The sequence below is a fragment of the Kryptolebias marmoratus genome, linkage group LG3 (genome assembly GCF_001649575.2).
Source record: "Kryptolebias marmoratus isolate JLee-2015 linkage group LG3, ASM164957v2, whole genome shotgun sequence".
NCBI lineage: Eukaryota > Metazoa > Chordata > Actinopteri > Cyprinodontiformes > Rivulidae > Kryptolebias > Kryptolebias marmoratus.
In genome coordinates this window covers 10973407-10993239 of record NC_051432.1, presented here as the reverse complement: position 1 = coordinate 10993239, position 19833 = coordinate 10973407, and the positions used below count along the sequence as shown (strand labels likewise).

At 38.2% G+C, this 19833-nt stretch overlaps 1 protein-coding gene across 1 annotated transcript in view; it reads left to right on the top strand.

Moving 5' to 3' along the window:
• Window positions 1–4591: 4591 nt before the first annotated feature.
• tacr3a (tachykinin receptor 3a) overlaps window positions 4592–19833 on the top strand; it is a 39184-nt gene continuing 23942 nt past the window's right edge. Inside the window, exons 1-3 of the mRNA XM_017439906.3 lie at window positions 4592–5270; window positions 11387–11575; window positions 13829–13979. Of these exons, the coding sequence (XP_017295395.1) occupies window positions 4900–5270; window positions 11387–11575; window positions 13829–13979 (711 nt within the window). The 5' untranslated portion in view covers window positions 4592–4899. The remainder of the gene's footprint in view (window positions 5271–11386; window positions 11576–13828; window positions 13980–19833) is intronic.

Sequence of the window (19833 nt, the reverse complement as noted above, 5' to 3'; positions counted from 1 at the left end):
CCCAGTTTGTGATGGATTGCGCAATCAGAGGTGAAGCTCGGCTTGCTGCCGCACCTAGCGTTTCACCCTCATATTTGAACAGGAAATATGCAATTTCAGCGATTTTGACTATAAAAATGCGATTTGGACCATAAAATGTTCGAAAATTACTCATACATAAAGATCAGTGGACAAATATTAATAATCATTTTATGTTATGATTTTTTTTTTCTTGTCATGATGACAGGTGAGGCTCTGCCTCACCTGCCTCCCCTGACCGCACGTCCCTGATGCACAGACAAAATACTTTGGCAGTAGCGTGCTGGGATGTTCTTGCAGTAGCCAAACCTAGATGCAGTTCGAAAGACTTGTGCCAGGTAAGGAAAAAAACCTGGGGAGGACACAAGAAAGTGTCTCTGGGATGTAGAAAACAGGAGAGAAGAATCTATTCAGTGTGTACTCAGACCATAGCAGTGTCATATTACTGAAGGATACTGAAGGAGTTTTTTTTTCAAATTTACCCCAGTGCATTGTGGTTGTAATAGGTCATGGAGTCCATGGAGAGTGGAGCAGGTTTGCCATCCTGTGTGAAGGGGCTGCAGACAATAAAAATGCCACAAGTTTATTTTCATCTTTTTCATACAATGATTAATTACATGATTTGTCAGTAATATATTGTGAAGTTTGTGTGTTTTCCCTTGACTACTCCCTGCCACCAAAGGCAAACATGATGTTTTTGTCCATGTTGTCATGTGATCTGTGTGTTTGTTTGTCTGTACTGTTAGCGAAGTATCTGATGAATTACTGAATAGATTTTAATGAAACTTTCATAAAGGAATTATTGACTCAACCTCTATAACTGACTAACTTTTGGAGTCAACTCAGTTTAAGATGGCCACCACAGCTAATTAACATTAGCCAAAAATAGCTCTACCTCAGTGAATTTTACAGATATTGAGCTAAAATTTGGAGAGGAATAAGCTAAAGGTCATTTACAAGACATACTCCAAAGGCTAGCAAATCATCTAAGATATCGCTATATTACATGAGACGGTGCATAATGCTAATTTCAAGGTTTGACCAAAATGCTTTTAACTTTTCAACTCATTTCTTAAGATAAGACGATCTTAGTCTAAAACTCGGTCATAAAAGATGGCAGGTGATTTGCAGTTCATCAACAAATGTGAGGCCTTTAATTTTGTTCCGTTTTTGTCAAACATCCCAGAATCTCATACTGCACCCCTGCTCAGAATGACAATTAAATCTAACACTGTGAGAATATTAAATTTTTTTCATTAGCTTGCTGACAGTGAGCTGCTGCACAAATTAGATATTTCACTGTGTTGATCTGCAGAGCCGTTCAACTATCAAACACCTTAAAGGTTGGGATCAATAAATACAATAACCGGAATCCTGTTGTATAATTGCTTTTTGTTTCTCACTGTTTTCCTGCATGAGCTTGTAAAAATTCTTTCAGCTGCACTTCCGCAGCTGCTTATTAATAAATAATAATCGCCACGTTGGGTTAGAGCCCTGAACAGTTTCATTAGAAGCAAAAAAACATATTTTCTTAGAAATGAGATTTATGTTTCTCGTATCTCGTACTGTAGTGGTTCCTTGTCATTGTAATTAAGCTTTAGTTTTGTTTCTTTTCCCCCCCTTCTTATCTGTGGATTAAGCCTGTCAAGGGAAAATATAGAGCTGATTTTCCTTATGGAGCCATGAATTTTTCATGCTTCAAAGAAACAACAGAAAACTAACCTTTCACATAGTGTAAACAAGCCCACATATCAGAAGTATCAGTGAATTCATTTAGCCTAAATTGCTATATATATATATACGCCATTAATTCAGCACACAGTGGTTTGTGATAAAAAGAAAAACCCTGACCTAATTTACATACTCTCTGAACAAAACGTCTAAACTAAAAGTTACCTGATGTGAATTCCAATTAATGTTAATAAACTGGATTCCAGAGCAAAACAAAATACTCATTTGACTTACAAAGGCCAGGTTATAAAAATCCTTTTAGGCACTGCATCATTAATAGTTTTCTGCTTCTTCTTACAATTCAGTGTTTGTTTGTTTTTGTTGTTTCTCCATTTTAATTATAGTAGGTATTCTTGTTTTTGTTCCTCCACCACACAGACCTTTCAATTAACTTAACTCAATTAGCCACTCACTGTGAGAGGAATTAGAGAGCATCGTTTAAACAGGACAAGAAAGATTACAGTGTTTAATTCAACATAATAGTGGCACTCCGTAGACTCTTTCAGCCTATCAAATGCAGCTTCCTATTCATTTTTATCTCTCCGCAAACCCTATAGAAATTGAGCCAACAGGGCCCTCTTTGCATCAGGCCACATATGGTACAAAACATTTAAGGAGGCCCCGCAGGTAATTGCCTCTAACAGACAGATCATGCGGAGTAGAGTAAACTCTACCAGCTCCCTAAAGCCGTACACATTCTTCTGATTCTGTATTCGCTGCAGTCTCTTTAGAACTATCTTAAAACTGCATTAAAAGTTGCAGTTTGTGGAGCATGGACCGGCCTGATTGGATTTGATCAGAAATGCCTAGAACCCATATGGAGGTTCTGGCACTGAAGGCGACACAAGCAGATGAAGGAGGTTTATCTAATGTGAACAGTTGGGTGTCTGGAGGCGACTTCAGCCAGATAGCTGTGAATGTTGGTGTGACAGGAAAGGAGACTCGCATCCGTTCTACCAGCCGGGTGATGCAGCTCCTTCTGGTGAACTGTGCAGGGGATCTAAGCCTGCAAGAGGAGAATGGAGAGTTCAGGTGTTTTGGAGTAAGGTTCTATGAAAATGCTACAGATATTTAATATCATACCTGTTGTAGATTGCTCTTTGAGTAACATCAATTTGGAGAAATAGAGTTTAACACTGACCGGATTGACAAACTAATGGTTAATCTGAGCAGGAAAAAGACCAAACTGAATTTGTATTGCCTTAGAACAACTCCTAAAAGTCTCCCAACATTTCATACCATTTAGTGTGAACGTTGTTTATCTAAATCTTGACATCACCGACAATTAGATTTTACATGAATATTCCAGCAAAAGAAAAAAAAAATCCAACAGGAGGTGCACCATACTACAGTTAGCCATACTACTGTGCTTGCAAAATAACCAGACAATTCTATATAAAACTTTCACGCTGGAATAAAAATGGACCCCAAGCATGCACAAGTGTGAAAAAGAATGTCTTCATTCATCTCTCTCTCTCTCTCTGAAAATACAGAAACACAAGCCCATCAGCACAACGTGAATCTTGCAGCAGACTGTCGGGTTCTGGTGAACAGCCACAGCTCACTCATAACGCACTGCTTGTTTAACTTAACTCTGAACCCATTCATACCAACATTAATTTGTACACTCACACAACCTACTGACAGAAAACGAATAGTTGGAGCTAATAACTACAGCCCGATGTAGCCTTCTTTCGAGTGTCAAGTTATATCAATGTGAAAGAACTCAAATTTGGCGAATATTAAACCTTTATATGTTTGCATGACACTGATTGTTTAGTTCGCTGCTGTTTTCTCAACTGAACAGTGTTCATATAGACTGTGGCTACATGCAGTTGGTGCTTGAGGATGCTGTATGTATCAGTCCGCCTGTTTGCCTCATCTAGCCAGTCAAAGGTTTTTGTCAGTTCCTAGCGGACAGATACATTTGCAGCCTCAGCACCATGGGCATGTCCATGGTCTGTTTCTGTGGGTCTAGGATCAGCGAACAGACATTTGAGCTGTTACACGGACGTCGTTTGACGGGGAAAATAGCCTCAAACGAAACAAACGATGTCCTGCAATAGTGGGGATATTTAATATTAGCTAATTCTTTCACATCATTATGCCAATTCTGAGAAAAAGGTTTTATAAACCTGAAAAAGTGTCTCTCGTGTGGCCTAACCTGTATCAAAACTTCTGCCCTTCTCTTCATTTTCCACGTTTTGTGACTGTTGCCATGGCACATAAGGTACTGATAATTATTTGCGAGAACATCACTTCAAAAACGACCAAACTATCCCTTTAACTTGACAGCAATCCACTTTGGGTTTTAGGCCCAGCTCAGACAAGCCCTTAGCTCCTCAATCCGGTCAGAATTAAACTATATTTCTCTAAACGGAGATTGTATAAAGTGCTATCTGCAACAGACACGAATTGTTCATAACCTTTTCACACAGCCCCACTCCAAAAGATCTTTAATACTGATCCAACACACAGAGAGAGAGAGAGAGAGAGAGAGAGAGAAAAGTCATTTAAAATCTGATATCAGTTTTAAGGCCCTGAATTAAAATATGGCGCTAAACTGATTATGTAAATTGCAGCTAATGGTTCAGAAAGACGTTTTATAAAAACACACTCTGCCTGCAACGTTTTAATATCCTGTTGGAAGCTCAGATCAGGAAACATCCAGATGCTCAGCGTACCGCAGAGAGAGAGAGAGAGAAACAGACAGCGCAGATTATTTGTTATTTATGAAGTTTCAAACAGCAGCCCCACAAGTATCGATCAATCTCTGTCACTGTTCGCAGCCTCTGTGCGTCACCCTGCCTGTTGCTGCTGCCGGAGGAGGAGGAGGAAGAGGAGGCGGCTGTGCGCTCACACTCACATTCAACAGGCGCAGTGAGAGCGGCACTTGCTTCATGCGCAGATTGGATTCGTTTGCTCCATCACTCACAGGTCCAGCAGACAGAGCCTGCAGGAGGGAAAAAAAGAAGGAGAAGTGCCTTTTAGGAGCGTTGAACTCGTGCGCAATGGCGCCGGTGCGCAAATCCTCTCCTGCCTCTCCAGTTGTGCGCTTCAGCAGCAGGTAGACCAAAGCAGAAACAGCTTCACCTCACTGAAGGGGTGAGGGGGGTGGGGGTTGGCAGGAGCAGAGCAGTCGGTAGGAGGATGGAGGCTCCGCAGAACAACGGATCCAACTTGACGTCGAACTACACCAACAAGTTCGTGCAGCCGCCGTGGCGCGTCGCCCTGTGGTCGGTCGCCTACAGCTGCGTGCTGACCGTGGCCGTGTTCGGGAACCTCATCGTCATCTGGATCATTCTGGCCCACAAGCGGATGCGCACGGTGACCAACTACTTTCTGCTCAACTTGGCGTTTTCGGACGCGTCCATGGCGGCGTTTAACACTCTGATCAACTTCATCTACGCCGCTCACGGGGACTGGTACTTCGGGGAAGCCTACTGCAAATTCCACAACTTCTTCCCCGTCACATCTGTGTTCGCCAGCATCTACTCAATGACTGCCATAGCTGTGGACAGGTGGGTTTAGGAAACACTCCGAGAAAAACTAAGCATTAGTCTCACCCCAAAACTCCATCAGAAAACTATCTATCTATCTATCTATCTATCTATCTATCTATCTATCTATCTATCTATCTATCTATCTATTGGAGCTTTTTGCACTGAAACAATTTAATAACTATGAAATAAACATGAATTAAAGGCTGGGTTAATGTTATAAGCTTTAAAAATAAGTCCTAATTAAGTCTTAATGAATGCAGCCTATCAGTCGAATTTTAATTCAGTCTGGATGAAAGAAATCCTTAATTTTCGATAAGCATCATATTTTTTTAACTTCCTCAAGATGTTGCCAGCCAAGCGCCTTGATATTAGCCGTTTTGCAAACAATTATTGGACATTTTGTTCCTGATCAATAAGCTCAATTATGCTGTGGCCACTAGCAGCAGTGGTGGAAAACTAAATCTAGTGGGTAAAAGTTAAAACTCATTTGTGGGATATTTAGCATCTGAAGTGCAAACTGAACATCATCTTGAACATTTAAAGCCATTTAATAGGTTTTCTAAGCCTTCAGTCCAAATGAACCTCCTCGGTTGCTGCCCTATAGGCTCATTTTGTCTCCCTGTTAAATGTGCCTTAGATCCCTGCAGAGGATTTCTTCATTATTTGGGCTGCGCTTACGAAAAAAGGGGCACTTATTAAAGGATTTATTAAAGAGTCAAAAACAGGTTATTTGTGAGTTTGTAAACATTGTATAAAGCATTAACAGTCATTTATAAAACAGTTACAAAAGCAATGTTTGGCAAGATTAATTATTGTACTTTAATTTATTCAAGTAAATGTCTTTTATTGCTAGTTGCAAAGTTTACTTTTTGACTAAATTATTTTATTTGCCAAAACACACTTTATATCTGCAAATGCTTACATTCAGGTAACTTTCTGACTGCTTTGATGTTAAAAATCGAAATTATGAAGAAATTAATAAAGGTACTGCACTTAATCTTGCCAAATAGTGAGCCTGTTTCAGTGTTTTTATAACTGTTTTATGAATGACTGTTAATGCTTTACAAAGTGTTTACAAACTAATTAATATCCTATTTATAAAGCACTAATAAATCCTTTAGAAAGGGGCCTGTCTTAAGAAATGGTACCATTATTTGTATATTTCAGTAATATAAAGAAAAAACCTTTTCCACAAATTTGTATTTATGTCTAACGCGAGATAAACCAAATAAATTGTTTTGTGAATAAGTATCATTTGGAAAGATGTCCCCCTTTTTTTTCACACTCCAACTCTCTTGCTTTCTGTCACATTCACTCATCCTTTTTGCACTTTCGCACATTTTCTGTTTTCCCCCTCTGGTTTCTTTGTTTCTGTTCTCCTGCTCCTGTGGTTTCTAGTCATTTGGAGACACAAACAATTCTATCAGCTCAGCTTTGATCAGTGAACCGTCGTACATCATAATACTTGACTGTAAGGGATTAAACTGATGAAGGAGGCAGCCACAGGCCGGACGGACGTAACCAAATCTAAAAAAGCTATGCAGAAGGAAGCGCAGTGTGTGCTGCAGCCAGTGGAGGAGTGTCACAGTGTGTTGGGAGATCGTGTGAGGTGTTTTCTTTGTCCAGTGCATCACTTTGACACACAAACTGAACAATGGGTTTCCTCGGGCCGTGCTGGTTTGGGCTCCCATGGATTTGGGGTTTTGGCCGGCAGTATCCCTTCAGTCTTGTAAATTGTGTACTGAGAATCGGAACATTGCCGTGACCTACACAATTCAGATATAACCTCCGGCCATGCTTTTCGTAACCCCAGTATGGTTCTGTCTCTGCTCTGTCTTGAAATGGCAGAGGCCACAGTTCGTGATCGTCTGTGAATTTGTCCTGCCTGCTTTTTCTCAGCAGCCAAACCTGTTTCTCTTGGCACTGTGGCAAAAGAAAAGCAAAGTTCAGTGGAAAAGGTAACATCACAGCTATATATATATATAGCTAAATAATATATACATTTATATTATTTCTTGGAGTATACTTTTTTTTTTTGAAAATAAAATGTATGCGTCAAAGTATGAGTGCCTTTGTTTCATTTTGACCCTTGGATGTATAAACAGATAAAACATAAAGTTTCTTGCAACGGATGATCTGTCAAGCACATCTGTACTCGACCGTGCAGAACAGCTTCAACTCTTGTGCACTACTCGCTTCGCTTCTTTCCACAACCTTTACATTGAATTTAGGTCAGGAATTTCACTTGGTCATTCCGAAATATTAACTTTATTCCTCTTTATCCATTCTTTGGCAGAAACACTTGTTTGCCAAGTCCTAAGGTCTTTCTACATGGCCCATTTTCCTTTGGGTTTCACTTTGCAGATACATGAGCTGACATCATTTTTAAAATTCTTTTGTATAAATCATAATTCATTGATTCCTTGTCTCACCGGTGCTGGGAAGCCATCCTAGCAACCCTTTGGCATGACTAACCCAAACCATGACACTACCAATGCCCTATGTACAAATGACATACGAGTCCGATGCTGCACCTTCAAACATGACAAATTTTGATAAAACTTTGACTCACATGACCACAAAAGCAATAGTGTTTTTTATGCAACTATTTCAATCAATTTCCCTCAGGGGATCAAGCATATTTTTTTCATTGTATTCTATTTTATTTTCAACCTGGAGAGCACTTCCATTCGTGTTGCAGTCTTACTTTGTTCAAAGTCAGTGTTCTGTTTGGTTGTTCAGTCATCAAGATGAACATATTTCAAATTTAGAAAGAGAAATATTTTTGTTAGGACATAACATTGAGGGTTTTTATAATCCCCCAAATCACCTAACACTATTTTTAGGGATTTTCTTGGAAATAATTATATTTACATTTCCTTTATCCATTCATCTTCCACCACTTATCTGTGATTGAGTTGCGGGAGCAGCAGGTTCAGGAGGCAAACCCAGACATCTTTCTCCCCAGGTGCCTAGGAGACTTCCTAATTAGATGCCTGAACCACCTCACCTCAGCTGACTCCTTTTTCACGTTAAAGAGCAGCGGCTCTAGTCCAAGCTCAAAGCTCTTCACCCTGTCTCTGAGATTGAGCCTGTCCGGCCTTCGAAGGAAACCAGTTTTAGCTGCATTTATCTTGAGCCACACCTTATGAGCATAGGTGAGGGTTGGAATGTAGATGGACCAGGAAATGGAGAGCTTTGCTTTTCCACTCAGATCTTTATTCACCTTGACAGAACAAAGCAACTCCCTCATTACTGAAAACAAGGCCCCGATCTGTCGATCCATCTCCCACTGCATCCTGCCATCACTCGTGAACAAGCCTCCCAGATACTTTGACTGACTCTGGACTGGTGGAATTAATTAGGACATCATGAAATGCAGATTAATAATAGCTATCTATCTAAGAAAACCAGCAAGTTGCGTCACTTCATTGCAACACAATTCCCCATCCTGAGCAACATAGAAGCAACAATGGAAAGGTATGACTCCCTTTTAACAGGAAAAAAACCTCCAGCAGAACCAGTCAGGATGGGCAGCAATCTGCCCTGACTGGCTGGGGATTGAGAGGACAGGAAACAGACACAGGCAAACACGCAAGGTTTGGTCCAGGTGTAGCTTCAGTGGGAAGAGAAACCAAGAAAAACAGGTCAATAACAGCAATAACTGCATGTTCAAACATGGAGAGTAGGGTAAGTAAAAACAGCAGAGAGAGGAAATGTGGTCAGTTTGTCCTCCAGCAGTCTATAGAAGCATAACTTAGGGATAGATCAGAATAAACCTGAGCCACCCCTAACTCTAGGATTTATAAAAGTACTCAGCCCAGTCTTAAAAGTCAACAAGGTGTCAGCCTCAAGTACTTTACAGATTTTTTTTTTGCAACCTCTTGGTGTGAATCATTCACAGACATGTATCACTGGATTATTTTTCTTAATAAATATCCAAATAAATTTAACATTTCTATCAATTCCATCTGATTTGGTTTTCTATTTTACGTTTGATTCTTGAAAATCTGATAAAGGCACTATGTCATGTGGTACAGCAAAGTGCATATGATTGAAACTGAATATTATCTTTGGCGATCTTAGAGCAATGACTTGACATTTACTCCTCACACAGTGATGATCTTTGCTAGTTCAATATCTTGTGGTAATAAAATGTTTACTTTGCAATATAAGACCACTGTGGTTTCAAAACAATATCCTGTCCATGTTTTTCCGTAGACAAGATAACACCTTTCAAAAAGAAAACAGAGAAAGAAATATACATATTTTTTGTCCACACCTATAACATTTTTGTGATCTTTCTATGTTGAAGCAAATACCTTTGTAAATGTACTTAAATGTGTCTAGATACTAAAACATATGTGCATGTGTGCCATTTTGTTCAAATATGGCAGAATAAGGACCATTGTTCAGTGGTCTCAAGGATATTACATCAGCCACTATTGTGTGAGCTTGTTGGATCCTAAATAACTCCGCTGCTTTAGCACAGACTTGATTGGACATCTAACAAAGGCCACTGAGTTCCACGCAATTTCTTGAGACTGGATGGATCTTTGTTGCCGTCCCCCGGAGACTTCAAGCTACTGAGGTGAAAAAGAAAGGCCCATTTTTTTACCATCTCAGTAAGATTGGATTAGCCGCTCGGAGCTTGTGTGATTACTAGTTTAAAATCATGCAGCACACTGAGCTGGGCTTGTGCAAATGGTAATGTCCGGCCCGTTTTCAATGTTTCACTGAGGTCCAGGAAAAAAGTAATCAAGCCCGGAGATGTGGAATGAATCATCCATCAATTTTACTTCAAAATAATAATTTAAAAAACCCAGATAGCACCAGTTCTGTATGCTGCCTTTAAGAAAATTATTGTAATTTTTCTGTGAAAAAAAAAATGTCAGAGAATCACCAGATGAACTGAATCAATCTTTGATTGACCAAGGTTAGGTTCAAGAATGTCCGAAAACCTTTCCCCCCCACCCCCCACGAGCTTAAAAATGTAATAAAAATTTGATTCGTGATTTGTCTTTCAAACTTAAAGGACAATTTAAAACGTCTGAGTATTATTTTGTTTAACCAAAAATCCAAATGTCTTCAAAGTAAAAGTTCAGACCATTTGAAGTGGGGTTGTGTGGAAAGGTTATAAACAATTAGTTAATTTATTTATTTTATATGTTGTAGATAGATCTTTGAATGAACTCAGTTTGGAGAAATAGTTGAAATCTGTCTGGCTCATCCCAGCGAGACCAAGTCTTAGCACTGTTTTAAACCAACTCTAAAAATTTCATGTCATCATATTTCTGCCAGAATAACCGTGTAATACAAAATTGACAACAGTGTAAAAGTCTATAAAATAATTTTCACATCATTTTACACACTTACACCCCCCCCCCCCCCCCCACACACACACACACACACACACATATATATATCTGAGCAGTTTAAAGACAACAGCAGTCCACTTTGTTTTTTGCTTGCACTATCTATTAGCTCATCAATCCAGTCAGAATTAAAGTCTATTTCTCCAAACTGAATTTGCTAAAAGAGCTATTTTCAACAAGTAAGATATTATTCGTTCATAACCTTTTCACTAAACCTGATGTCAAAAAAATGTGATGTATTTAAAACATCACATATCACAGCCTTTCAGAGCTCCAACTTACAAGTAATTTGTAAGTATGTAGGGGGACAACTAAAAAAGAAAAACATAAATGACCAAGTTTCATGTTTCTGGCCTGAACCGAAATATGAAGAAGGCTGGGTGTGTGTTGGGGGATACTCTGAGTGTGAGAAGAAGAATGTTGCACAAGTTTCTGAGTATAATGAGCATAATCTGCACAACTTCTACATGAAATATAGATCAAACAGGTTTTTTATCACCATTAGCCCACTGCAGTACAGACTGACACGAAAGGTCATTCTGCAGGAGACTTAATATTTCAGTTTTTCTTTTTCTTTTTTTTTACTTTTTTATTTTTTATTAATTTGTTCTGCAATAATGTAATTTTCCTTAGGGTGCTAATAAATCACCATTCAATTCGAATAATAAAAGCATGAAATCCATTAATAAATTACTAATTATCTCTTTTGTTAGACTAACCACAGAACTGCTTTTCAATCTGCTGGTCTCTTTCCTTCAGGTACATGGCCATCATTCACCCTCTGAAGCCTCGTCTCTCGGCAAAGGTCACCACAGGGATCATCGTCTGTATCTGGAGCCTGGCCGTGGTTCTGGCTTTCCCTCTGTGCTACTTCTCCACCACCCGAGCTCTGCCGCACAGAACCATCTGCTACGTGGCCTGGCCTCGCATGGCTGACGACCCCATCATGTGAGGAAATATTATTTTGGAAAGCTTATTTTCTCCTCTTCACAACATTTTTTTTATGTCTTTAGTCATTTCCTCTTCAGCTATAGTTATTGCTGCATTAACATACAGCCATGTGAGTGACGGCAAGCTTCCTATCAACCCCCAGCAAGAAAAGTATGAGACATTAGCAGCAAATGGAGTGTTGACTTCTGGTAATTTATTTTTAGTTTGATATTGTAAGTTACTTTAAAAACTGCTCAACATATGAATGAATGCAGGGGATTCAGATAAAACAAACATAACCGGACGTTCTCACCTCATTTATATGAAACGCTTTCTCATACAGGAAAAAAAACAGTAGTGAATTGAACTTGTGAAAAATGTGGGCCCATGTAGAAATAAGTACAACAAACATAATGTGTAAATTGTGATAACACATGTAAAACACCTTTAAAGCCTTGTAATCACATTGGGTTTTACACGTTGTTATCATACGCATGTTCCAAAATGTTTCCTGTGTGTTAAACACATTTTCACATTCAACCGCCTGTGATTTTTCACATGAGAAGCTCATGAGGATTTTTGTCTGCAAGAGTTAGACTCAGGGACATCACTAGGACTGAAGGACAGAGGGTGGGTTTAGCCCCCAGGGCTGAAAGAAGTAATGTGCATGTATACATCACATGCCAAAAAGCTTCATTAAACCTAAATAGGCTCCATTAATTAATTTCTAATTAGTTGTAGAGCATTCATCAGGACCTACTATCTGACTCACTTTTTTCTGTCTTTTCTTTTCCTGTTTTCTCTGGGAGACCCTGCCTTTCCTCTCCTAAGTCTTTAAGATGTCTTTCTTGTGTTCTCTCTCTCTCTTTTTAAAAATAATGGTCTAAATGGGTAAATGTTACCACATCATGTCAGCTTTTTATGAAGCACTCTAAATGACAAATGTGTTGCACAGAACAAGAAATAAGACATAAGGGCAGTGACAAGACATAAAAAATAAAATAAATGATAGACATAAAAACACAAAGTAAAACCAGCCCTATCAAATAAAACAACATAAAGTTATTTCAAATGGATTAAAAGAGTCAACAGCTCACGTTGTGTCAAAGGCCATGGAGAAGAAAGGGGTTTAAGTTGTGATTTAGAAAGCAAACAGAGAACAGTCCTGTCTAATGTCCAAACAAGGTCATTTCACAATTTATGAGCTGATGCTTGTATTATTAAAAAGCCTGTGTTCACAACACTAAAGTGTATTTATCTCTAACAGGGTAGTGTATGGTAAGCCTGCATGTACATGGAAATATATTTATGGGTATATGTTTGTGCACTCAATCTAGACTGATTTACATTTAGGCAAAATCCATGTAATTAGGCTCGTTTAGTTTACAGGGCTACAGCTGGTGAATGCAGAAAGTTAGGCTGGGCAGAATCAAATATTAAATAATGTAGTTGTTGCTGTGCCTTGGTGCCTAGACCTAACAGCAAGACTACATGTTAGGAAAAAAAAACACTTTGACCCATAGACCTCTACTGAACTCAGTCCTGCAGGCTCCCTCACATCACCTGCTATGTTGCTGTCCTGCTTCTTACTTATTCTCCTAAAATATCTTTGTACATCCATTTGGTCAATAAAGTAAAATAAATAGCATTAACAGGAGCACTATGCCAGTTAATTTTTATGTGGAGTAATTAATTATAACAACAGCATTCTACAGATGCTGATAAAGTGTTGAAATACTGGAGTATCTGAACTTAGCGGTCTAAATTCATTTTTAAATAGCCATTTGCAATGTTGCCTTTTCATTCACTCAACTAAATGAAGGTGAAGTTAGGCAATTAACAGTCATTAACACATTCTGCAGTTTTACTTTTGGCATTCTTTTCGCTAAAGTGATGTTCCTGCTGCTGAACAATCATCATTGTTGCTTTTCAGAGAAGCAACAATTAGTTCAACTCATAGTCTTGCTTCCCTATGTTAAGCGTATATCTGTAGTGGCTTCTTGTATAAAAAATATTACTACTATAATTATAATAATTATAGGAGAGCTTAGGAACAATTTACTGGGGCTTCAGCTCCTAAAAACAGATTAGATTATAAGAAAAGTTAAATATAAAAGGGATTTTATCACACTTGCTGTCTTTGCCTCCCAGCTTAGGTAAATTAGATTGTACATATAGTAATACAGGCTGAGCTCCAAAGGATTTGATATATATATATATACACACATACAACAAATTTACCTTCTTGACTGTTCTCTGCTTTTGTCTTAGGTATCATATCATAGTGGCAGCTTTGGTCTACGTGCTGCCCTTAGTGGTGATGGGCATCACTTACACCATCGTGGGGGTAACTCTGTGGGGGGGTGAGATTCCTGGAGACTCGTCTGATAACTATCATGGACAGCTCAGAGCTAAAAGGAAGGTAAGCTTGCCTTAGGGCAGTTCAGTTTTTAAAACAAAATCTGAATGTTAAAATTCTTTAAACTGGGTTGTTTTTTTAATTTTCTCTGAAAATGACAAGTTCCTGAGCAATTTTTCATTTTTTTATTTTTTTTAATCCTACAGCAAAATGTAATTGAAATTATTTAATGCAATTTGCTATCCTGACATATTGGGAAAGCACACAATCAGAGGATTGTTTGCGGCTCAAACTGAAAGGCTTTTAAATATTAAGACAGAAGAATTACACGACTCTCTGTTAGTGAACCTTTGGGATCTGGATTTAAGCTTCTGTGTCTGTTAATACAATTGCCACAGCTAATTTATTTTCTAATGGAAGAGAGTCCCAGAACACCTCTTAATCAAGTGAATTGTTCCTTAGCCTATTTTGTGTACAGCATGTTTCATGAAAATCTATTAAGCCTATGCTCCTGATAATCACCCTAGTGAAAGTGCAGCATCCTCAGTGGTGATGAAATCAATAAAACAAAGAGAAATACTTTAGCAATACACCAACTAATTATTTACAATTATTTACATAATTTAATTCTGTCATGTAAAACCTGCAAATATTTTATTGTTTAACCTGTAGGATGACTTGTTAAAAAACTGAAAGTAATGTCTCCCTAAAAATGATGCAGAATGTATGAGTAAGACAGAAACCATAACCATGATTTTCCTCACCTCACAAAGGATGTTCTGCACTTTGACTGCTTGAAATAAATAAAGCTACAGCACCTTTATGTCCTGTCAGCAATATTAGAGGCATTATAGACTGAGATCAACATTTAACAAGTGATGTAGATTTGCCTATTAAACGTTGCAGCCTGAAATGAAAACATCAGCTAAAGCATATTGCAACAACCACAAAAAGTGCCTTCCCTGCATGCCAGTGCTGCTGATACTGCTGTGTCAACATTTCAGTGAAGAAAAAGCTTAATTCGACACAACAAAACCGTTGTGATTGTCACTTACTGTTGATGCAACAAAAACCAACAGTGTCTTCAGGGCTTACGAGCCTGACTGTGCTTCGGTTTTGGTCTTTGAATACACTCCTGGGACTCTGGCATTTTTCCCCTGGAGTCTTACAAACACATCTCCATACTGGAGTTATTTATTACGTCTGCAAAGAATGGATTACAAATGTAGATTATTAGGGGAGGCGATTCGGAAGACTAATTATGTTCAGTAAGTTTCAGTAGAATCATTTACAAAGAAGCTTGAATATGTCTGTTAGTTTATTATTTTGGCTTTTATTATCATCCACCGCTGAAGGCAAAGGTGTGTGTGTCTGCAAGTGTGTGTTTCTTTGTGCCGTTAGCAAAATGTCTCATGAGCCACTGGACAGATTTAAGCGAAACTCTCAGAAAGTAATTATTGGATGTACACCTATAGCTGATTAACCCTTGGAGTCAGTCCCATTCAAGATGGCCCCCACAGCTAGGCAGCCTTAGCAAACGTGAAAATGCCCATGACTCATCCAGTTTTACAGATATCGAGCTCAGATTTGGGGTGGTAGTAGCTGAGACTACATCAGACAATCTTATCTTCAAAAATAAATGCGGTGAACAATAGGCCTTTAATTGACAATATATTGATTCTTCTTCTTTTCCTCAGTGGAGAATCTGTCTGTGTTCTGACTAATGTCATCTTACAGTAGATTAAGTTCTCCTTGAGGGCAGCATGCACTTACACTCAATGTCAATTAATACAAGATTATACAAGTTTTAATGTTCTACATATAGGTGTCAGTCAGTATGTCACCACAGTGTGGGTGGTTTTTTTTGCTGACAGACAGGGTGTTCGGTGTATGAACTGGTCAATAGGTGAAAATGACTAACATTGTGCCTGAGTGTGTGTGTGTGCTGTTTGTTTAATAGAGACTTCATTTCAAATTTGTCTTTCTATTTTTGAGACAGTCAAGATAATTAGGTGGAGAGCGAGGTACTTGCAGGCTCTGAACGGAACAGGTGACAGAAGGGAGAGTTCAACCTGAGGCAACACTGTCATGCATCGCCAAACAAACTGCTTCAGAAGATAAGACTCCTATCAAACTCATGGCAAAACACAAGTTTAATAATAAATTTATTAATCTCAGTAAATTGAAAATATAGAAAAACATGAGATTTTAAATGCCTTCCAGGAAACATTGTGTTTATTTATTTTTAAAAAATGATGAGTAGTAAGCATGTTTTATGTTTTGAGTAATAGCACTGTGGTAGCTTGCAGATTTTCCCATCAATCACTGCTTTTGCTAATTAACTATTTTACCAATTTATTACAAGCTTGTGTCTCATTTATCCAAATCGAATGTAAAACATGTAGAGAAGAGCATCAGTCAAACTGGAAACTCTAGGCCTGTTTGAAATAACACTGAACACAAAGTGGAAAAGTTTTAGTAAAAAGAGACAAAACCAAGCACTATATGACCTGTATCTCCAAACCATTTCAGTCATTATTACAAATGTCTTAAAGTTTTCAGATTGAGACTATTTACCATGCAATTGCTTTGACACCAAACTTGGTCTTCTTTGGGCTCTAGGGCAGCAGACAGTGACTTGAGAATATAGATTAAACCTCTCAGGGTGAGAAGGATAGTCACACCAACCTCCATATGTTTCATTCTTGTTTCCCTCAGAGTGATTCAGCCATTAATTGTGTTTGGGTCTGAGGTGAGGTTGCAGCCATCTGGTAGATAAAGTGGGACACAATCTGTTACTGATCTTTAAATTTACTCAAATTAAAACCACAGAATCACAGTTTCAACAATTTAATTTATGCTATACTAGGTAATGCCAAATTGAATCTCCAGCCATCTTCCTCTTGTTAATACAAAGTAAAAGATAGATCTCCGTTATGAACGTCACATTTGAACGTTTCTTTATAAATCTACTGTTGCACTTTGTTTAACATGTTTTCTACACTCAAACCAGCTTCATTATCGGGATGAAACTGGGATACAAAAAAAAAAAAAGAATCAACCATCCATCAATTTTCTTTACTCACTTTGTCCTTTCCGGGTCGCAGGGGAGCTGGCGCCTATCTCCAGGCTTTATTGTGCTAGAGGTGGTGTACACCCAAGACAGGTTGCAAGTCCATCACAGGACCATATTGAGACAAAGAAGACAAACAACCATTTACCCTCTCACTCAAACCTAAGGACAATATAGAGTTAGAAGAATCAACCAACAGAATAGTAAATGGCAGTTCAGTGCATCAGCATTGGCACCATTAATAATATAGACATTAGGACCTGAACTTTAACAGAGATAAAAGTCATGACAGATGGTACTAATCACACCTTCCAGAAAAGTTAATTACGTTTGAGTGCATTTCAACTAAACAAATCATCTTCTCATCTAACCTGAGATCAGTTGGTCTTCCTGAGAGCCATGCAGCATCCCTAAAGGGAAAGTTATGCTCAAGGCAGCTACCCACTGCTGATCTTAAACATGTCACCAACCTGAAACTTCAAACTGCTGTTAGAACTTTGGAATAAAACTAAAATGAGAATGAATTACAAAACCGTATTTACATGAAAATAATATGAAACTGCCCAGGTAGTGCTGCTGTTGAGACATCTCCTTTACCCTTGCCTGAACACCAAGGCAAAGGATAAACTGGCTTGACTTTTAAATAAATCATTTTTCAAGAGTAAAACATTGATAGCAAAATATAAAATATGAAATTTAAAATGTAAACTCCAGTATTTTGTTCCCTGTTGACTGTGTGTTGTTCAGCTGAGTTGTGTCAAAGTCTTCTTGACATGTGTGAATTTTAGACTTCACAAGAGTCCAACTCCTCCCACACACACAGATGGGAGATTTTCAGCCTTTTACTGGTTTCTTCGCCACTTATGAATGACTCAGTCATTCTTACTCAGTAGTATGTAAACTGATTATGTCCAACAAAATATATATATCTTTTCTTAAACAGATTTACTGTCTCCACGCACTGGCAAAAAACGTTAAGTACCCAGATACAGTAGTTGAAATGAAATAAAAGGTTAAAAATAATCTCTGAACATGAACATGATATGACCCCACTTTTCATTAGTTCATATCTTCTGGTAATGACCTCTCTATTCATAACTGCAAACTGAAACATGTAGTGTTGCAGTTAATCTCTCCAATATGTGCTCTTGACCCAACTAAGCTGTTTAAGTGTACTCTGCCTGGTAGATGTTACATTACTGTAATGGTCAATGTTTCTTTGCTCTCTGGAGTGTTCCCTACAGCTCTGAACCATCCATCTGTAACAACACTGGTAAAGAAGAGCAGACTTGATCCATATTTACTTGAAAGCTACAAACCAATTTCAAACGCTATTGAATGAAGGAATTGCAAAAACTTGGACGAAGTCCACATTTGACTCCCTGCTGATTTTGTAAATTTGCTCACTTGCAAAAAAATTAACAGTCTGTAAAAACTCCACAAAATAAGTAAACAATATCAAATATGTTATCTGTGTCAGTGACAAATGATAATAAAATGATAACAAAAAATAAAACATTTTAAAAACTCACATGTATTAATTTATTTAATTTCACTACAGCCTTATTTGTTGCTTTAGTTTTTGACAGGGTGCCTGGATTCACAGGAAATTACTATGCAGGATAAAACCCCTGCCTCTAATAACCTGGTATGAGATTGAAAACAAAATCTCCAAGTTAAAACACCAAACTTGACAGATAAACACGTTTGATTTTAAATGGATCAGATGAGCAGTGAAACCCAAACATCCCTACAGCTGACATGCAGCTCAGAACTCGAACAGGAAATGGCCACTGTGCTACAAATGATTTAAAAGTTGTTTGTAAATGATGACTTTGCAAACACAGTTCAATTTTCTGAAAAAAAATACAAACTCTATTTCTGTCATTTCTGTCCTCCTGTTTGGGGACTTTTCATGACCAGTTAATGTTGCTTTGCCACATGCAGAAATGTGCCCCGTTCTGCCACATTTGAGACACTCGTATGGATCCTGCTGCTGTGTGTAATAAGCTCTGACAAAAAAAAAAAAAACTCTATGCAAGGAAATTTCCTTTTAACTGTCCAGATTCTGACATGCTGAGCTCACCACATAAATCCCTTTGAAAAGTGAAAAATGTAACATTTTCATCAGCTTTAACAAAAGCAACAATGCAATTGTTGTAATTACTTCTGCCATTCCTGTTGGAGCATGTAAAGCCTGTTATATATATAAAAAACATTTTTGGTTTGATAGCATACCACTTTTTAAGCAGCATGCCACAAGGCTTATACAGGTCTTCTTTTGTCATCTAAAAGCTATTCATCTCATTATTTTGATCCTTGCAGAAGAGTCTGACACAGCTGAAACTGGGGTAAAAGCAGGAGGATGCAATCCTAACAACGACACTGCGGTTCTGCTCAGTAGGATCCAGTATGTCTTTGGGATGAGTCAGACATTACAACTGCCTTTTCACTTCACTGCCACAACCAAAAAAATCCACCAATTAACTCCAAACTCTACAAGACCTGTCTGTGGATCTCAGAAGAAGTGACATTCTATGTGCTTTAATTTCCATTTTTTGTTTAAAATATATTTGTAACCTTATTAACTTTCATGGCTTAATGCAATATATCTGACCTGTAATTGTCAAAAGGATCGTAACTAATCAAGAGGTGTTTTCTGGTGAAAACCAGTGGTGATAGAGTTTTCACAATCAGAGCATCACAGCAGTAGAACAAGCTGCTCAATAAAACCAGGTCAGCCTTTACTGATTCTGCTTAATTGTATTAATTTCCTTTTATTTTTAACTTTTATGCTTCTTTCATGAATATTGATGTTTTTATGAATGAACTATGATGACGATC